The sequence below is a fragment of the Leptodactylus fuscus genome, chromosome 3 (genome assembly GCF_031893055.1).
Source record: "Leptodactylus fuscus isolate aLepFus1 chromosome 3, aLepFus1.hap2, whole genome shotgun sequence".
In the NCBI taxonomy this organism is placed as follows: domain Eukaryota; kingdom Metazoa; phylum Chordata; class Amphibia; order Anura; family Leptodactylidae; genus Leptodactylus; species Leptodactylus fuscus.
Window position 1 is genome coordinate 136,088,317 of NC_134267.1, and position 19,961 is coordinate 136,108,277.

A 19,961-nucleotide genomic window follows, 5' to 3' on the forward strand; every position below is an offset into this window, starting at 1 on the left:
CCTCTAAAAACCCCAGTTTGGACCAATTCATGGTGGAGGGAGCCTCTAAAAACCCCAGTTTGGACCAATTCATGATGGAGGGAGCCTCTAAACAGCCCAGTTTGGGCAAATTCATGGTGGAGGGAGCCTCTAAAAACCCCCAGTTTGGACCAATTCATGGTGGAGGGAGCCTCTAAAAACCCCAGTTTGGACCAATTCATGGTGGAGGGAGCCTCTAAACAGCTCAGTTTGGGCAAATTCATGGTGGAGGGAGCCTCTAAACAGCCCAGTTTGGGCAAATTCATGGTGGAGGGAGCCTCTAAAAACCCCAGTTTGGACCAATTCATGGTGGAGGGAGCCTCTAAACAGCCCAGTTTGGGCAAATTCATGGTGGAGGGAGCCTCTAAAAACCCCCAGTTTGGACCAATTCATGGTGGAGGGAGCCTCTAAACAGCCCAGTTTGGGCAAATTCATGGTGGAGGGAGCCTCTAAACAGCCCAGTTTGGGCAAATTCATGGTGGAGGGAGCCTCTAAAACCCCCAGTTTGGACCAATTCATGGTGGAGGGAGCCTCTAAAAACCCCAGTTTGGACCAATTCATGGTGGAGGGAGCCTCTAAACAGCTCAGTTTGGGCAAATTCATGGTGGAGGGAGCCTCTAAACAGCCCAGTTTGGGCAAATTCATGGTGGAGGGAGCCTCTAAAAACCCCAGTTTGGACCAATTCATGGTGGAGGGAGCCTCTAAAAACCCCAGTTTGGACCAATTCATGGTGGAGGGAGCCTCTAAAAACCCCAGTTTGGACCAATTCATGATGGAGGGAGCCTCTAAACAGCCCAGTTTGGGCAAATTCATGGTGGAGGGAGCCTCTAACCAGCCCAGTTTGGACCAATTCATGGTGGAGGGAGCCTCTAAAAACCCCAGTTTGGACCAATTCATGGTGGAGGGAGCCTCTAAAAACCCCAGTTTGGACCAATTCATGATGGAGGGAGCCTCTAAACAGCCCAGTTTGGGCAAATTCATGGTGGAGGGAGCCTCTAAAAACCCCCAGTTTGGACCAATTCATGGTGGAGGGAGCCTCTAACCAGCTGAGTTGGTGGAAATCAGGGTGGAGGGAGCCTCTAACCAGCAGAGTTGTGGGAAAGCAGGGTGGAGGGAGCCTCTAACCAGCAGAGTTGGTGGAAATCAGGGTGGAGGGAGCCTCTAACCAGCAGAGTTGTGGGAAAGCAGGGTGGAGGGAGCCTCTAACCAGCAGAGTTGTGGGAAAGCAGGGTGGAGGGAGCCTCTAACCAGCAGAGTTGTGGGAAAGCAGGGTGGAGGGAGCCTCTAACCAGCAGAGTTGGTGGAAATCAGGGTGGAGGGAGCCTCTAACCAGCAGAGTTGGGGGAAATCAGGGTGGAGGGAGCCTAGTATTAGCAGAATTGTGCAACGCTTATGGTGGATGAGTATGAGGATGCGGAAGAATTGGAGAGGTTGAGTACAGACATGGAGTTTCATGTTGGGGTGCTTTACACAGGTGGGCACAAAAATGAAGGCTCTATCCAGTGGTGGTTCATTTTTATCAAAGTGAGCCGGTCGGCACTCTCAGCTGACAGACGGGTGCGCTTGTCAGTGATGATGCCACCGGCTGCACTGAACACCCTCTCAGATAGGACGCTGGCGGCAGGACAGGACAGCACCTCCAAGGCATATAGGGCAAGTTCAAGCCACAGGTCCAACTTCGACACCCAATACGTGTAGGGCGCAGAGGGGTCGGAGAGGACAGGGCTGTGGTCGGAAAGGTATTCCCGCAACATGCGCCTATACTTCTCACGCCTGATGACACTAGGACCCTCCGTGGCGGCACTTTGGCGAGGGGGTGCCATCAAGGTGTCCCAGACCTTAGACAGTGTGCCCCTCGTTTGTGTGGACCGGTGAGAACTTGGTTGCCTACTGGAGGAACTGCCCTCCCTGCCGCCAACGTCATATGCTGGAAACATCTCCATCATATTCTGCACCAATTGCCTGTGGCAAGCATTGATGCGATTGGCCCTCCCCTCTACCGGAATAAAAGACGAGATGTTGTTTTTATACCGGGGGTCAAGGATAGCAAAGATCCAGTACTGGTTGTCCTCCATGATTTTGACAATACGCTTGTCGGTTGTAAAGCACCCCAACATGAACTCAGCCATGTCTGCCACAGTGTTAGTTGGCATGACTCCTCTGGCCCCACCGGAAAGTTCAATCTCCATTTCCTCCTCATCCTCCATGTCTACCCATCCGCGCTGCAACAATGGGACGATTCGAAGTTGCCCGGAAGCCTCCTGTATCACCATCACATCATCGGACAACTCTTCTTCCTCCTCCTCCTCCTCCTCCTCCTCCATTAAACGCAGTGAAGCGGACAGATGTGTGGACCTACTCTCCAGCTGTGACGGATCGGATGCTATCCCTAACTCCTCTGTGTGATCTGAGTTATCCCTGATGTCAATCAGGGATTCTCTCAGAACACACAAGAGCGGGATTGTAAGGCTCACCATCGCATCCTCAGAGCTCACCCTCCTTGTGGACTCCTCAAAGACCCGTAGGATGTCACAAAGGTCTCTCATCCATGGCCACTCATGGATGTGAAACTGAGGCAGCTGACTTTGTGGCACCCTAGGGTTTTGTAGCTGGTATTCCATCAAAGGTCTCTGCTGCTCAACCACTCTATTCAACATCTGAAACGTTGAGTTCCAGCGTGTGGGGACGTTGCACAAAAGCCGGTGTTGTGGCACATGCAGGCGTTGCTGGAGAGATTTTAAGCTAGCAGCGGCTACTGTCGACTTGCGAAAGTGGGCGCACATGCACCGCACTTTCACCAGTAGCTCTGGAACATTGGGGTAGCTCTTTAGGAAACGTTGCACCACTAGGTTGAAGACGTGGGCCAGGCATGGAACATGTTGGAGTCCGGCAAGCTCCAGAGCTGCTACCAGGTTCCGGCCGTTATCACAAACGACCATGCCTGGGCCCAGGTGCAGCGGCTCAAACCATATTGCCGTCTCATCGAGGAGGGCATCCCTCACCTCGGAGGCAGTGTGCTGTCTGTCCCCCAAGCTGATCAGCTTCAGCACAGCCTGCTGACGTCTACCAACGCCAGTGCTGCAACGTTTCCAACTCGTAGCTGGGGTCAATCTAACAGCGGAGGAGGAGGCGGTGGCGGAGGAGGAGGCGGTGGCGGAGGAGGAGGCGGTAGAGGAGGAGGAGGAGGAGGGGGGTGTTCTTCTCGTGTCCCTGCCAGGAATGTTAGGCGGGGAGACGAGGTACACCGGGCCAGTTTGGGAAGCAGTCCCAGCCTCAACTACATTCACCCAGTGTGCCGTCAGTGAAATGTAGCGTCCCTGTCCGCATGCACTTGTCCACGCGTCGGTGGTCAAGTGGACCTTTGTGCAAAGCGCGGAACTAAGGGCCCGCCTGATGTTGAGTGATACGTGCTGGTGCAAGGCGGGGACGGCACACCGGGAGAAGTAGTGACGGCTAGGGACGGCATAGCGAGGTGCCGCAGTTGCCATCAGGTCCAGGAAGGCGGGAGTTTCAACAAGCCGGAACGCCAACATCTCCTGGGCCAGCAGTTTAGCGATGTTGGCGTTCAAGGCTTGCGCATGTGGGTGGTTAGCAGTGTATTTCTGCTGCCGCTCCAATGTCTGAGAGATGGTGGGTTGTTGTAAAGAAGCGCCTGATGGTGCCTTTGATGGTGCAGGAGAAGGAGATAAGACAGGAACAGGGGAGGATGAGGGAGAGTTCAACAAAGTGGCGGAGGCAGATGAAGTGGTGTCCTGGCTCGTCCTCTGGAGTGCATCGCCAGCACAGTCAGCAGTGGCAGTGGCAGAGGCAGAGGCAGTGGCAGAGGCAGTGGCAGTGGCGTGAACGGCAGGCGGCCTTTGTCCTGCCGTTGCTGCCTGCCACTGATTCCAGTGCTTGGATTCCAAATGACGGCGCATTGAAGTGGTGGACAGGTTGCTCTTCTCAGAGCCCTTAATCAATTTCGAGAGGCAAATTGTGCAGACAACACTATATCTGTCCTCGGCGCATTCCTTGAAAAAACTCCACACCTTCGAGAAACGTGCCCTCGAGGTGGGAGTTTTTCGGGGCTGGGTACGAACTGGAACATCTTGGGAGATTCCGGGTGTGGCCTGGCTTCGCCTAAGCTGCTGACCTCTGCCTCTGCCTCTAGCTACCCTTTTTGGTGCTGCACCTGCCTCAACATCCACACTACTTTCCCCGCTTGACATCCCCCCTGTCCAGGTCGGGTCAGTGTCCTCATCATCCACCACTTCCTCTTCCAACTCCTGTCTCATCTCCTCCTCCCGCACAATGCGCCGGTCAACTGGATGCCCTGACGGCAACTGCGTCACATCATCGTCGATGAGGGTGGGTTGCTGGTCATCCACCACCAAATCGAACGGAGATGGAGGAGACTCTAGTGTTTGAGCATCTGGACACAGATGCTCCTCTGTTAGGTTCGTGGAATCGTGACGTGGAGAGGCAGGTTGAGGGACAATGAAAGGAGCGGAGAACAGCTCTGGGGAGCAGGGACAGTTGGGGTTATTGTTCTGTGAAGCTTGGGAATTTTGGGAGGAAGGAGGACAAGACTGTTGGGTAATAGGAGGAGAGGAGGCAGAGTCTGACTGGCTGCTGGACAATGTGCTGTAAGCGTTCTCTGACAGCCATTGCAAGACCTGTTCCTGGTTCTCGGGCCTACTAAGGTTTGTACCCTGCAGTTTAGTTAATGTGGCAAGCAACCCTGGCACTGTGGAGTGGCGCAATGCTTGCTGCCCCACAGGAGTAGGCACGGGACGCCCTGTGGCTTCACTGCTACCTTGCTCCCCAGAACCATTCCCCCGACCTCGCCCACGGCCTCGTCCACGTCCCTTTCCGGGAGCCTTGCGCATTTTGAATTCCCAGTTAGAAATTGGCACTATATACCAGTAGCAAAAATTGTGGGTGCACGTAACCCCAATATATTCTTTGAATTCCCAGTCAGACAATGGCACTATATACCAGTAGCAAGAAATGAGGGTATTTATAACCCCAATATATTCTCTGAATTACCAGTCAGAAACTGGCACTATATGGCAGTAGCAAGAAATGAGGGTATTTATAACCCCAATATATTCTTTGAATTCCCAGTCAGACAATGGCACTATATACCAGTAGCAAGAAATGAGGGTATTTATAACCCCAATATATTCTTTGAATTCCCAGTCAGACAATGGCACTATATACCAGTAGCAAAAATTGTGGGTGCACGTAACCCCAATATATTCTTTGAATTCCCAGTCAGACAATGGCACTATATACCAGTAGCAAAAATTGTGGGTGCACGTAACCCAAATATATTCTTTGAATTACCAGTCAGAAACTGGCACTATATGGCAGTAGCAAGAAATGAGGGTATTTGTAACCCCAATATATTCTTTGAATTCCCAGTCAGACAATGGCACTATATACCAGTAGCAAGAAATGAGGGTATTTATAACCCCAATATATTCTTTGAATTCCGAGTCAGACAATGGCACTATATACCAGTAGCAAGAAATGAGGGTATTTATAACCCCAATATATTCTTTGAATTACCAGTCAGAAACTGGCACTATATGGCAGTAGCAAGAAATGAGGGTATTTGTAACCCCAATATATTCTTTGAATTCCCAGTCAGACAATGGCACTATATACCAGTAGCAAGAAATGAGGGTATTTGTAACCCCAATATATTCTTTGAATTCCCAGTCAGACAATGGCACTACATACCAGTAGCAAAAATTGTGGGTGCACGTAACCCCAATATATTCTTTGAATTACCAGTCAGAAACTGGCACTATATGGCAGTAGCAAGAAATGAGGGTATTTGTAACCCCAATATATTCTTTGAATTCCCAGTCAGACAATGGCACTATATACCAGTAGCAAGAAATGAGGGTATTTGTAACCCCAATATATTCTTTGAATTCCCAGTCAGACAATGGCACTATATACCAGTAGCAAGAAATGAGGGTATTTATAACCCCAATATATTCTTTGAATTACCAGTCAGAAACTGGCACTATATGGCAGTAGCAAGAAATGAGGGTATTTGTAACCCCAATATATTCTTTGAATTCCCAGTCAGACAATGGCACTATATACCAGTAGCAAGAAATGAGGGTATTTGTAACCCCAATATATTCTTTGAATTCCCAGTCAGACAATGGCACTATATACCAGTAGCAAGAAATGAGGGTATTTATAACCCCAATATATTCTTTGAATTACCAGTCAGACTCTGGCACTATATGGCAGTAGCAAGAAATGAGGGTATTTGTAACCCCAATATATTCTTTGAATTCCCAGTCAGACAATGGCACTATATACCAGTAGCAAGAAATGAGGGTATTTGTAACCCCAATATATTCTTTGAATTCCCAGTCAGACAATGGCACTATATACCAGTAGCAAAAATTGTGGGTGCACGTAACCCCAATATATTCTTTGAATTACCAGTCAGAAACTGGCACTATATGGCAGTAGCAAGAAATGAGGGTATTTGTAACACCAATATATTCTTTGAATTCCCAGTCAGACAATGGCACTATATACCAGTAGCAAGAAATGAGGGTATTTATAACCCCAATATATTCTTTGAATTCCCAGTCAGACAATGGCACTATATACCAGTAGCAAGAAATGAGGGTATTTATAACCCCAATATATTCTTTGAATTACCAGTCAGAAACTGGCACTATATGGCAGTAGCAAGAAATGAGGGTATTTGTAACCCCAATATATTCTTTGAATTCCCAGTCAGACAATGGCACTATATACCAGTAGCAAGAAATGAGGGTATTTGTAACCCCAATATATTCTTTGAATTCCCAGTCAGACAATGGCACTATATACCAGTAGCAAGAAATGAGGGTATTTATAACCCCAATATATTCTTTGAATTACCAGTCAGAAACTGGCACTATATGGCAGTAGCAAGAAATGAGGGTATTTGTAACCCCAATATATTCTTTGAATTCCCAGTCAGACAATGGCACTATATACCAGTAGCAAGAAATGAGGGTATTTATAACCCCAATATATTCTTTGAATTACCAGTCAGAAACTGGCACTATATGGCAGTAGCAAGAAATGAGGGTATTTATAACCCCAATATATTCTTTGAATTCCCAGTCAGACAATGGCACTATATACCAGTAGCAAAAATTGTGGGTGCACGTAACCCCAATATATTCTTTGAATTACCAGTCAGAAACTGGCACTATATGGCAGTAGCAAGAAATGAGGGTATTTGTAACCCCAATATATTCTTTGAATTTCCAGTCAGACAATGGCACTATATACCAGTAGCAAGAAATGAGGGTATTTGTAACCCCAATATATTCTTTGAATTCCCAGTCAGACAATGGCACTATATACCAGTAGCAAGAAATGAGGGTATTTGTAAACCCAATATATTCTTTGAATTCCCAGTCAGACAATGGCACTATATACCAGTAGCAAAAATTGTGGGTGCACGTAACCCCAATATATTCTTTGAATTACCAGTCAGAAACTGGCACTATATGGCAGTAGCAAAAAATGAGGGTATTTGTAACCCCAATATATTCTTTGAATTCCCAGTCAGACAATGGCACTATATACCAGTAGCAAGAAATGAGGGTATTTATAACCCTAATATATTCTTTGAATTCCCAGTCAGACAATGGCACTATATACCAGTAGCAAGAAATGAGGGTATTTATAACCCCAATATATTCTTTGAATTACCAGTCAGAAACTGGCACTATATGGCAGTAGCAAGAAATGAGGGTATTTATAACCCCAATATATTCTTTGAATTCCCAGTCAGACAATGGCACTATATACCAGTAGCAAGAAATGAGGGTATTTGTAACCCCAATATATTCTTTGAATTCCCAGTCAGACAATGGCACTATATACCAGTAGCAAGAAATGAGGGTATTTATAACCCCAATATATTCTTTGAATTCCCAGTCAGACAATGGCACTATATACCAGTAGCAAAAATTGTGGGTGCACGTAACCCCAATATATTCTTTGAATTCCCAGTCAGACAATGGCACTATATGGCAGTAGCAAAAATAGTGGGTGTATATAGCCCCAATTCTATTGCTAGGGGACTTGCAGGGTATTTCTGGGGTGAAGGTGGGGGGGCACACCGTTGGAACGGGTATCGGGGGTATATATCGGGTATACGGGAATACACTGACAGTGTATTCCATTCAGGATCCTGGGAAAGCTGGGTTGCGGCGATTGAGCCTGTCAGTGCTACGTTACATTGACAAGCTTCTCCCTGGAATTTAGCTCTTATAAGAACTGTTGGTTGTCTTCTCCTTCCTATCCTAGCCTGTCCCTGCCTACCCAGAATCTAAGCCCTAGCTAACTGGACGGAAACCTCCGTCCCCGGTGAATTGCAAGCTCAGAATGACGCGAAGCTGGGCGTCGCTGTTCTTTTAAATTAGAGGTCACATGTTTTCGGCAGCCAATGGGTTTTGCCTACTTTTTTCAACGTCACCGGTGTCGTAGTTCCTGTCCCACCTACCCTGCGCTGTTATTGGAGCAAAAAAGGCGCCAGGGAAGGTGGGAGGGGAATCGAGTAATGGCGCACTTTACCACGCGGTGTTCGATTCGATTCAAACATGCCGAACAGCCTAATATCCGATCGAACATGAGTTCGATAGAACACTGTTCGCTCATCTCTACTTATGATTATAGAGCAAACTATTAACCAAAATAATGCCATGTAAAAGAGCTCTAAGGCCAAGGCTGCGCAGGATCTGACAGATCTGGCAGAGCCAGAGAAAGCTTCAAAATTTTTTTCTCAAATAACTCAGGTCAGTAGAACATAAATGGACACAGAAAATCAAATGGTGAATATTATAAAAATATAAGCATTCCCTGGGATCTAGTCTAGTATGCAATAGCATACTCTGCGATCAAAATGATCTGTTGTTTTAATATATCATGCCTGTTATCGTGTTGAGATCTAGATTTGTTTTTTATGAACAGGATATTTTTGCATGCGGTGTTATCAGCTGTAATCGTTTATTGTGGCAAAATACAGCAACTAAAGAATGTTAAGTTCTGGGTGTACGAAAGTTTAGTTTTTTGACTATTTTGAATTTTATTATGAAGAATGGTGGCCCCATTATATGAATTAACTCCTTAGTACTACAAGACAGTTACATCCATCATGAACTTGTGTTTAATGATGGATATATCCTTTATGGAGATCATTCAGGCGCACTGAGCACATAGCAAGGTTCCTGCCACAACTGCGTAGATCAGATAATGCTGATCGCCAACAGTTTAACCCCTTAGATACTATAATCACTTGCAACTGCAGCATCTAGGCAATTAGACAGAGGTAAAAGGTTCAATATGACAGCCCCTCTTCCCCATGACACGATCGCACGCTTTTGAGAAGTTGCCATGACAGTCAGAGGCCTCTTGGCCAGCCTTAGGGTCTGTTCATACAGGGGAAACCTTTTCCACTATGTGAATTCTCTGTTTGGTTAGCCGCGACAGAATGCCAATGTAGTGCATTACAAACTGGCGTACATTTTCCCTCTAGGCACATAGTCCCAAAGAGAGTCATTTATGAGGAGGTTAGTGAGTATCAGTTATAACACACAGCTAAGTCCAATTAATAAAACTGGCGCTAAAAATCATATTAAAAACTGCTGCATTCTGACATTATTTTATGCATAAATTTTAAGATATTTAGGATAAGTGGAAGAAAAAATGTAAAACAGAAAAATGAGAAGAAAAAGAGTTTATGCTAGACTTAAATTTGATAGAGTTCTGTATGGTTATAGTATGCATTATTTTTATTACTATTCATTACTACTAGTGAGAAAATGATAGAAGTAGTACAAATACCGTAGTATTACTGATATAGTATATTACATTGATATAAAACACCTGTTACTTTGAGTCAATCCGGTACAGGTGGCATAGAGAATATATATCATTTAATCTATAATAGATAGATAGATAGATAGATAGATAGATAGATAGATAGATAGATAGGAGATAGATAGATAGATAGATAGATAGATAGGAGATAGATAGATAGATAGATAGATAGATAGATAGATAGATAGATAGATGTAAAATATTATACTAGTATTCTTCTTACCCTTAGTCTTTGAACTTGTAATCCCTGTTTCTCTGCCATGGTCAAAAAATGTGGAAAGTTGACATCATCAAGAAGTAGATAGACTGGAACTCCTCTAGTTGAGGCCTCCACAAGTTCTTTGAATATATCAATATCAGTAAACATGTCCATCACAATGGCTATCACCTAGAGATACAATAAGATTGTGTTACTCTCCTGTAATTTTCTAAAAAAAAAAAAAAGAGCCAGTAAACTAACCCTAGCACAATAATTGCAATGACACAGAAACTTTATTTTAATAAATTGAAATACTTTAAACATTTATTATTCTTATTGGTGACCTTCCTACTGTTTCCCTGAGAGTAGCGTGAACTGCATAGAGTATTAAGAGACTCAAAGACTTGGGCTACTCTAATTTTTTAACCAAATCCTAGTATTTTTAATTCTAATGCTTAATATGTATATCTATGCCTCTACAAATGTCACAAAAATGAAGGCATTTCTGTCTTGAATATAGTTTAACAAATCCATGCAATCCAACACCCTACTGGTAGAGAAGGGCAAACTTGGTGAAATTTGTTTCCACAAATATTCGTAAAGTTCAGTACATTACAGGATAGACCTGATAGACATTGCCTTTAGTTGAACTTTTAAATTTTTGTTTTGGCTTCTGTTTCTTACATAATAAAAATACAACTAATCTGTATAATCTAACAGCAATAAAGTATTGTCGGAGGGATTTATAGAGTATTGTTTTCAAAATCAAACAATATTAGATGAAATTGAAATACCATTTCCAGCTGCCCATCGCGCTTAATTTCAGAAACAGCATTGTATTTTCCTAGTTTGCAAATCCTTGTTTTGCTGAAGTTAATACCATCACAGCTGTTCTTGTAATGAATTCATTTTGCCACAAATGAAAAATGCATTAACCAGTTAAAATGTAGTAATTATTATAAACAGTATTAGAAAACTTCATGATTCTTTGTTCCGCTGCATATTAAGTTGGTTATATTAATGATGTTTTCCTTTTTAAAAGTTTATGGTGAATCAACAGGATATCTCAAACATGTCTGATAGGTAAGGTTAGTTAGGGGTGGAGTTATCTTTTTATTAATGAGTTCTCAAATTACAAATGGTAGTAAGAACAGAAAAAAAAATCTATCTAGTAAACAATCTATGGAAAGAAATGTCTTAAAGTCACACAATCAAGTAGAGGCTCTAGAACATAGATCACTACATTATGTAAATAATTAAGTGAAAATTAAGAGAAAATTAAAGGCAAGGATAAAGAGTAAGTAGAAGGGGGATCTTCATCAATGGCTCATGAGACCTCGGGCCATTGTTAGCATGTAATCTAGAGAGGCATTCACCCATACCCCACAGTGGCAAAGTCAATAAAGAAATCTCTGAGTCTAGTGGTGTATGAAAGTGTAAAACTAATTTAATTAATTTGTGTATCTTATACCAGTAGCCATGGATGCCAGGGCAGTTCCAGAAGATAAGGGAACCAATTCTATAGAAAATTGAAAATGGGGATCATTTAGTGTTTAATGTTCTGCCTTTGGAATCTATAACTCTGTTCTAGTGAGTCCATTAATTCCTGAGGAATGTTAACTGGTAGGGCTTCAGTTTTGTGTTAGTTTTCTTACTCCCAAATTGTCCATATTCTGAGAGAGTCTTCATCAGGTTAGTGACACAAGGTTAGTGACACACAGGAGGACTTTCTCACATTCTTCTTAAAGCTGCCAGTCCCAAAGGTGAGACTCTGACCTGTCAGATATTATTGGACTATCCATACATACAGATGTTTTACCCTTGACTGCTCCCCAGTTTGGTTTTGCCTCAAATTTCTCATGAAACCAGGCCAAAAACAATATCACAACATACTATTAAACATCTTGCAAGACTGTAATTTACATGTACCTATACCCCACAATGGTTTGTCGCACATAGACACATATATAGGATAGTAGGTATATAACATTGTGATTACTTTTCCCAAAGTCTTTTTTTTTCTTTTTAAAGCTTTTTACCAGATAAACATACCTGGACATGTTAAGTCAAAGGGAAAGGCACACTGGTATGCCACATATTAAACCATTTCATAACTGTGGATTTGCAGGAAACACCTGCAAATATATGCCTCTAGAAATATAAGCCGATGTACAGTATGTGTCTTCAGAATCACATACTTACAGTATATTGATGAGTACAACGTTTAGCAATGTAACAGTATGAATCCACTTCTGTCTTTGCCATGTCTTCCAAGCTGTGACTACACAGCCACCTAAACTGCTGCAACACTGCCTGATGTTTATATACACCCTTGCTTAGGCAAATGCAGACCACTAATAATACTGTATAAAATCAGAAGTCAGCAAGTAGTTAAGATAGGAATTAACTTGTCATATATTCCCTGTTTGACCAAAATGGTTCATATAGCATCCATTTTTTTCAATCATGAACCAGGCAGAGGTTTAGCCTTTGTAATTTGCAAGCAGCATTGTCTGATAGGGTTCATGTTTGCGTTGACACTTTTGAAATGTCAATGAGAATGGATGCACGGCACATTTCTCTCTGCCACATTCAGTTTTGAAAAAGCAGATGTCCAATGGACCCCATTGACCATTTTCGTAGTCCAGCTCTCCGCTCTCTAGTGGACTCGAATGACAGAGAGGACAGAGCTAATGTAAGCCTAGCGTTATTCTGATTTTCCTTATAATTTGGCTTCTTCCTCATGGGAGTTTAACATTGTTTGGATCAATATGGCAAGATAATAGATGGAACTGTATAGACTTATGTTTTTTTCTAGACTTACAAATTGTGTTACAAAGTGTAAGGTAAGACATATAGCCTGAAGGCTGAACTAATTCTGTGATAGCATAACTTCCTGTTATTAATGAGATCTGACTAATGTTCCTAATAATTACTGTTTAGAAATTGGCTGAACGTCAAAGTATAGATATATACAGGCACCTGACCTGTGGGGAACAATATTCTTTCTTTTAGTGAAATGGTTTACCAGTTATATATAAATATAGCATAATTACTATGTAAGTCATAGAGCATACTAAGATAATTTCTGTGCCAGCGTCACAATCATTGTTTGCTAATAGTATATTGAAATATTTCAGTTTCGTTCAGTACAATTCTATTCAGTCCAGTAATGATTAAATGACTCATATTGTAGTTTATAAACCATTTTAATACATTTCAAAATATAATAATAACATCGTCCCACAAAGGATTAACCATCCTACTGTTTAATTCATCATCCATATTGTTCATTATTGTGGGTGAATTCAGTTTATGACTGAATGGAGTGATTTAGATTTCATTTGGAGGGTCATATATGTCCATTCTTTGTTTTTCTCTTGAGATATCAAAAATATGGTCAAGCCACTTATATCTTAATTACTTAAGAAATTGTTGCGTTCATTTATTTATAGTTTATTCCAAAGCTAGAAAATCTTTATTGCAAATTGTATTGAATAATTTCATTACTTTGCTTTTAATCTTTCTTTTAAGTAGATAAAATGTAAATGTGGCATTTCAAAGAACTTTATGAGAAAGAGAAGGGTCAAATGATATATGGATTTCACCTGCCCATTCATTTGAAATTGAAATAGAATGTTTTATGCAAAGTTAAGCCTCCATGTGGTTAAAATACTTCAAACGCTTATTAAATAAGATATTAAAATATGATATGTGAAATGCTATACTGTAGGCCTGGCCTCCATTTCATTAGATGAAACATGATACCAAGAAAAATGAAGCTGTTCTAGAGGTAACTCAAAGCAGCAAATGTGGAAATAAAACTTAACTTTTACTCTAAATAATATAAAATGGTACCCATATAAACTCTTAGAATAAAATAGATTCCATTTCAATGAAATCTTTCTTCAACGTTAAATATAGATACTAAAAGTGATACAAAATTCATGTACAACCAGTCTTGCAAAAAATAGTTTTGTTTTTTTTTTCTGTCCCAATGAGATTGGAGGGAACCAAAGTACTGTTTCCTGTTTAAACCTAGAAAAATGACGATCCCAAGAACTATTCCACTGGAAAATATCACAATAGGACAAAAATCTTCAGGAACCTTAGCCTTTTGGGCCCTTTAGCTTTCAGGATTTATTTTACTTTTTTGTTTCCACTTATTCTGTTTGTTAACTAGAGACAAGTGAACCAGTTCATAACAAGACAGGTTTGTTTCATAAATTTGGAGCTCAGCAAATCTGAAATTTATAGGGTTCATCAGCCACAAACTAGTATTATGTGTAAGTATTGGAGTCAGGGTCAGGCGGTGTGAGATGACACAGCTGGGATGCAAAACTGTGCAACTAATGGCAAAAGGGGTCGTAGGCCCTGCGGCTAGAACTATGCTGTTATATCTGAGGTGAGGCAGACCAATGCACTCCCTAATTGAAGTGCGCCTGCCGTGACTCCTGCGCTACTGTGCAGGTGGCTAGGGTGAAGGAAAAGGAAGCCCTGAAAGTGCTAGGGGCTGGAGTAACGAGGGTCACGCCTAAGCAGAAAGCACAGTGTAAAATGCAATGCAAAACGAAAGACAAGATAGCATAGAACCAGGGAGGACACAAGTCTCAGCGAGAACACAATAGAGAAGGCGAGGTCGGACAAGCAAAGGGTAAAACCAGGATATCTGAATGAAGTAGCAAATCAGAAAACAAAGAATAATCAAATACAAGCCAGATACACTGCAACTAATACACAGACTGAAAGAGACACAGACAGGATATCTGACAGAGCAGGAGACCACGAAACACAACGTGAATGGCTGGCAAGGATACAAGCCTGGGTGGGGTTTAAATAACAGCAGAGAAAAACACACCCAAAAAACAATGATGGCTAATGGCATAGAGTACTGAGAGTAGGGAAAAGATTAACCCTTAATCACCTAAGCGCAACCAAAAGAACTCTTAACACGTCTCCAGGGGAGACCGCGGCGACTCCGTGTCCTGACATTATGTTCTTGTGTCCCTTCAGACCCCAGAGTATTATAAGCATACCAGGGAAGGTATCTAAACAAACAGTCTTACTCCCCTCTAATGAACCTCCTTTGTGGCATCCAGGGATCCCTCAGCATACTCTTCAGGCCTCTTGGGCCTTCTAAATGATGTCAGGCAACTGAGGCCTGTCATTGGGCTTCTGTGGTCTTATGGGGCATAACATAAGTGGCAGCCACTGATGTCTTTCAGGAGCCTGGAAGAAGTGTGAATAAAATGCAGAGGGGCCACTGATTGCTGAAACAGAGCCCAGGATAGATGATTAAGACAGTTTGCTATTAGAGATGAGCGAACAGTGTTCTATCGAACTCATGTTCGATCGGATATTAGGCTGTTCGGCATGTTCGAATCGAATCGAACACCGCGTGGTAAAGTGCGCCATTACTCGATTCCCCTCCCACCTTCCCTGGCGCCTTTTTTGCTCCAATAACAGCGCAGGGTAGGTGGGACAGGAACTACGACACCGGTGACGTTGAGAAAAGTAGGCAAAACCCATTGGCTGCCGAAAACATGTGACCTCTAATTTAAAAGAACAGCGCCGCCCAGGTTCGCGTCATTCTGAGCTTGCAATTCACCGAGGACGGAGGTTTCCGTCCAGCTAGCTAGGGCTTAGATTCTGGGTAGGCAGGGACAGGCTAGGATAGGAAGGAGAAGACAACCAACAGCTCTTGTAAGAGCTAAATTCCAGGGAGAAGCTTGTCAGTGTAACGTGGCACTGACGGGCTCAATCGCCGCAACCCAGCTTTCCCAGGATCCTGAATGGAATACACTGTCAGTGTATTCCCGTATACCCGATATATACCCCGATACCCGTTCCAACGGTGTGCCCCCCCACCTTCACCCCAGAAATACCCTGCAAGTCCCCTAGCAATAGAATTGGGGCTATATACACCCACAATTTTTACTACTGGTATACAGTGCCATTGTCTGACTGGGAATTCAAAGAATATATTGGGAATACAAATACCCTCATTTCTTGCTACTGCCATATAGTGCCAGTGTCTGACTGGTAATTCAAAGAATATATTGGGGTTACGTGCACCCACAATTTTTACTACTGGTATACAGTGCCATTGTCTGACTGGGAATTCAAAGAATATATTGGGAATACAAATACCCTCATTTCTTGCTACTGCCATATAGTGCCAGTTTCTGACTGGTAATTCAAAGAATATATTGGGGTTACGTGCACCCACAATTTTTACTACTGGTATACAGTGCCATTGTCTGACTGGGAATTCAAAGAATATATTGGGGTTATAAATACCCTCATTTCTTGCTACTGCCATATAGTGCCAGTTTCTGACTGGTAATTCAAAGAATATATTGGGGTTACGTGCACCCACAATTTTTACTACTGGTATACAGTGCCATTGTCTGACTGGGAATTCAAAGAGTATATTGGGAATACAAATACCCTCATTTCTTGCTACTGCCATATAGTGCCAGTGTCTGACTGGGAATTCAAAGAATATATTGGGGTTACGTGCACCCACAATTTTTACTACTGGTATACAGTGCCATTGTCTGACTGGGAATTCAAAGAATATATTGGGGTTATAAATACCCTCATTTCTTGCTACTGCCATATAGTGCCAGTTTCTGACTGGTAATTCAAAGAATATATTGGGGTTACGTGCACCCACAATTTTTACTACTGGTATACAGTGCCATTGTCTGACTGGGAATTCAAAGAATATATTGGGAATACAAATACCCTCATTTCTTGCTACTGCCATATAGTGCCAGTGTCTGACTGGGAATTCAAAGAATATATTGGGGTTACGTGCACCCACAATTTTTACTACTGGTATACAGTGCCATTGTCTGACTGGGAATTCAAAGAATATATTGGGAATACAAATACCCTCATTTCTTGCTACTGCCATATAGTGCCAGTTTCTGACTGGTAATTCAAAGAATATATTGGGGTTACGTGCACTCACAATTTTTACTACTGGTATACAGTGCCATTGTCTGACTGGGAATTCAAAGAATATATTGGGAATACAAATACCCTCATTTCTTGCTACTGCCATATAGTGCCAGTTTCTGACTGGTAATTCAAAGAATATATTGGGGTTACGTGCACCCACAATTTTTACTACTGGTATACAGTGCCATTGTCTGACTGGGAATTCAAAGAATATATTGGGGTTATAAATACCCTCATTTCTTGCTACTGCCATATAGTGCCAGTTTCTGACTGGTAATTCAAAGAATATATTGGGGTTACGTGCACCCACAATTTTTACTACTGGTATACAGTGCCATTGTCTGACTGGGAATTCAAAGAGTATATTGGGAATACAAATACCCTCATTTCTTGCTACTGCCATATAGTGCCAGTGTCTGACTGGGAATTCAAAGAATATATTGGGGTTACGTGCACCCACAATTTTTACTACTGGTATACAGTGCCATTGTCTGACTGGGAATTCAAAGAATATATTGGGGTTATAAATACCCTCATTTCTTGCTACTGCCATATAGTGCCAGTTTCTGACTGGTAATTCAAAGAATATATTGGGGTTACGTGCACCCACAATTTTTACTACTGGTATACAGTGCCATTGTCTGACTGGGAATTCAAAGAATATATTGGGAATACAAATACCCTCATTTCTTGCTACTGCCATATAGTGCCAGTGTCTGACTGGGAATTCAAAGAATATATTGGGGTTACGTGCACCCACAATTTTTACTACTGGTATACAGTGCCATTGTCTGACTGGGAATTCAAAGAATATATTGGGAATACAAATACCCTCATTTCTTGCTACTGCCATATAGTGCCAGTTTCTGACTGGTAATTCAAAGAATATATTGGGGTTACGTGCACCCACAATTTTTACTACTGGTATACAGTGCCATTGTCTGACTGGGAATTCAAAGAGTATATTGGGAATACAAATACCCTCATTTCTTGCTACTGCCATATAGTGCCAGTGTCTGACTGGGAATTCAAAGAATATATTGGGGTTACGTGCACCCACAATTTTTACTACTGGTATACAGTGCCATTGTCTGACTGGGAATTCAAAGAGTATATTGGGAATACAAATACCCTCATTTCTTGCTACTGCCATATAGTGCCAGTGTCTGACTGGGAATTCAAAGAATATATTGGGGTTACGTGCACCCACAATTTTTACTACTGGTATACAGTGCCATTGTCTGACTGGGAATTCAAAGAATATATTGGGGTTATAAATACCCTCATTTCTTGCTACTGCCATATAGTGCCAGTTTCTGACTGGTAATTCAAAGAATATATTGGGGTTATGTGCACCCACAATTTTTACTACTGGTATACAGTGCCATTGTCTGACTGGGAATTCAAAGAATATATTGGGAATACAAATACCCTCATTTCTTGCTACTGCCATATAGTGCCAGTGTCTGACTGGGAATTCAAAGAATATATTGGGGTTACGTGCACCCACAATTTTTACTACTGGTATACAGTGCCAATTTCTAACTAGGAATTCAAAATGCGCAAGGCTCCCGGAAAGGGACGTGGACGAGGCCGTGGGCGAGGTCAGGGGAATGGTTCTGGGGAGCAAGGTAGCAGTGAAGCCACAGGGCGTCCCGTGCCTACTCCTGTGGGGCAGCAAGCATTGCGCCACTCCACAGTGCCATGGTTGCTTGCCACATTAACTAAACTGCAGGGTACAAACCTTAGTAGGCCCGAGAACCAGGAACAGGTCTTGCAATGGCTGTCAGAGAACGCTTACAGCACATTGTCCAGCAGCCAGTCAGACTCTGCCTCCTCTCCTCCTATTACCCAACAGTCTTGTCTTCCTTCCTCCCAAAATTCCGAAGCTTTACAGAACAATAACCCAAACTGTCCCTGCTCCCCAGAGCTGTTCTCCGCTCCTTTCATTGTCCCTCAACCTGCCTCTCCACGTCACGATTCCACAAACCTAACAGAGGAGCATCTGTGTCCAGATGCTCAAACACTAGAGTCTCCTCCATCTCCGTTCGATTTGGTGGTGGATGACCAGCAACCCACCCTCATCGACGATGATGTGACGCAGTTGCCGTCAGGGCATCCAGTTGACCGGCGCATTGTGCGGGAGGAGGAGATGAGACAGGAGTTGGAAGAGGAAGTGGTGGATGATGAGGACACTGACCCGACCTGGACAGGGGGGATGTCAAGCGGGGAAAGTAGTGTGGATGTTGAGGCAGGTGCAGCACCAAAAAGGGTAGCTAGAGGCAGAGGCAGAGGTCAGCAGCTTAGGCGAAGCCAGGCCACACCCGGAATCTCCCAAGATGTTCCAGTTCGTACCCAGCCCCGAAAAACTCCCACCTCGAGGGCACGTTTCTCGAAGGTGTGGAGTTTTTTCAAGGAATGCGCCGAGGACAGATATAGTGTTGTCTGCACAATTTGCCTCTCGAAATTGATTAGGGGCTCTGAGAAGAGCAACCTGTCCACCACTTCAATGCGCCGTCATTTGGAATCCAAGCACTGGAATCAGTGGCAGGCAGCAACGGCAGGACAAAGGCCGCCTGCCGTTCACGCCACTGCCACTGCCTCTGCCACTGCCTCTGCCTCTGCCACTGCCACTGCTGACTGTGCTGGCGATGCACTCCAGAGGACGAGCCAGGACACCACTTCATCTGCCTCCGCCACTTTGTTGACTTCTACCTCATCCTCCCCTGGTCCTGTCTTATCTCCTTCTCCTGCACCATCAAAGGCACCATCAGGCGTTTCTTTACAACAACCCACCATCTCTCAGACATTGGAGCGGCGGCAGAAATACACTGCTAACCACCCACACGCGCAAGCCTTGAACGCCAACATCGCT

The 19,961-nt window shown here is 43.2% G+C and overlaps 1 protein-coding gene across 1 annotated transcript in view; it reads right to left on the bottom strand.

Annotated features, from left to right (window-relative positions):
* Positions 1-19,961, bottom strand: part of FAM83B (family with sequence similarity 83 member B) — a 106,235-nt gene that overhangs the window by 20,635 nt on the left and 65,639 nt on the right. Inside the window, exon 3 of the mRNA XM_075266671.1 lies at positions 10,142-10,306. Coding sequence (XP_075122772.1) covers positions 10,142-10,306 — 165 coding nt within the window. The remainder of the gene's footprint in view (positions 1-10,141; positions 10,307-19,961) is intronic.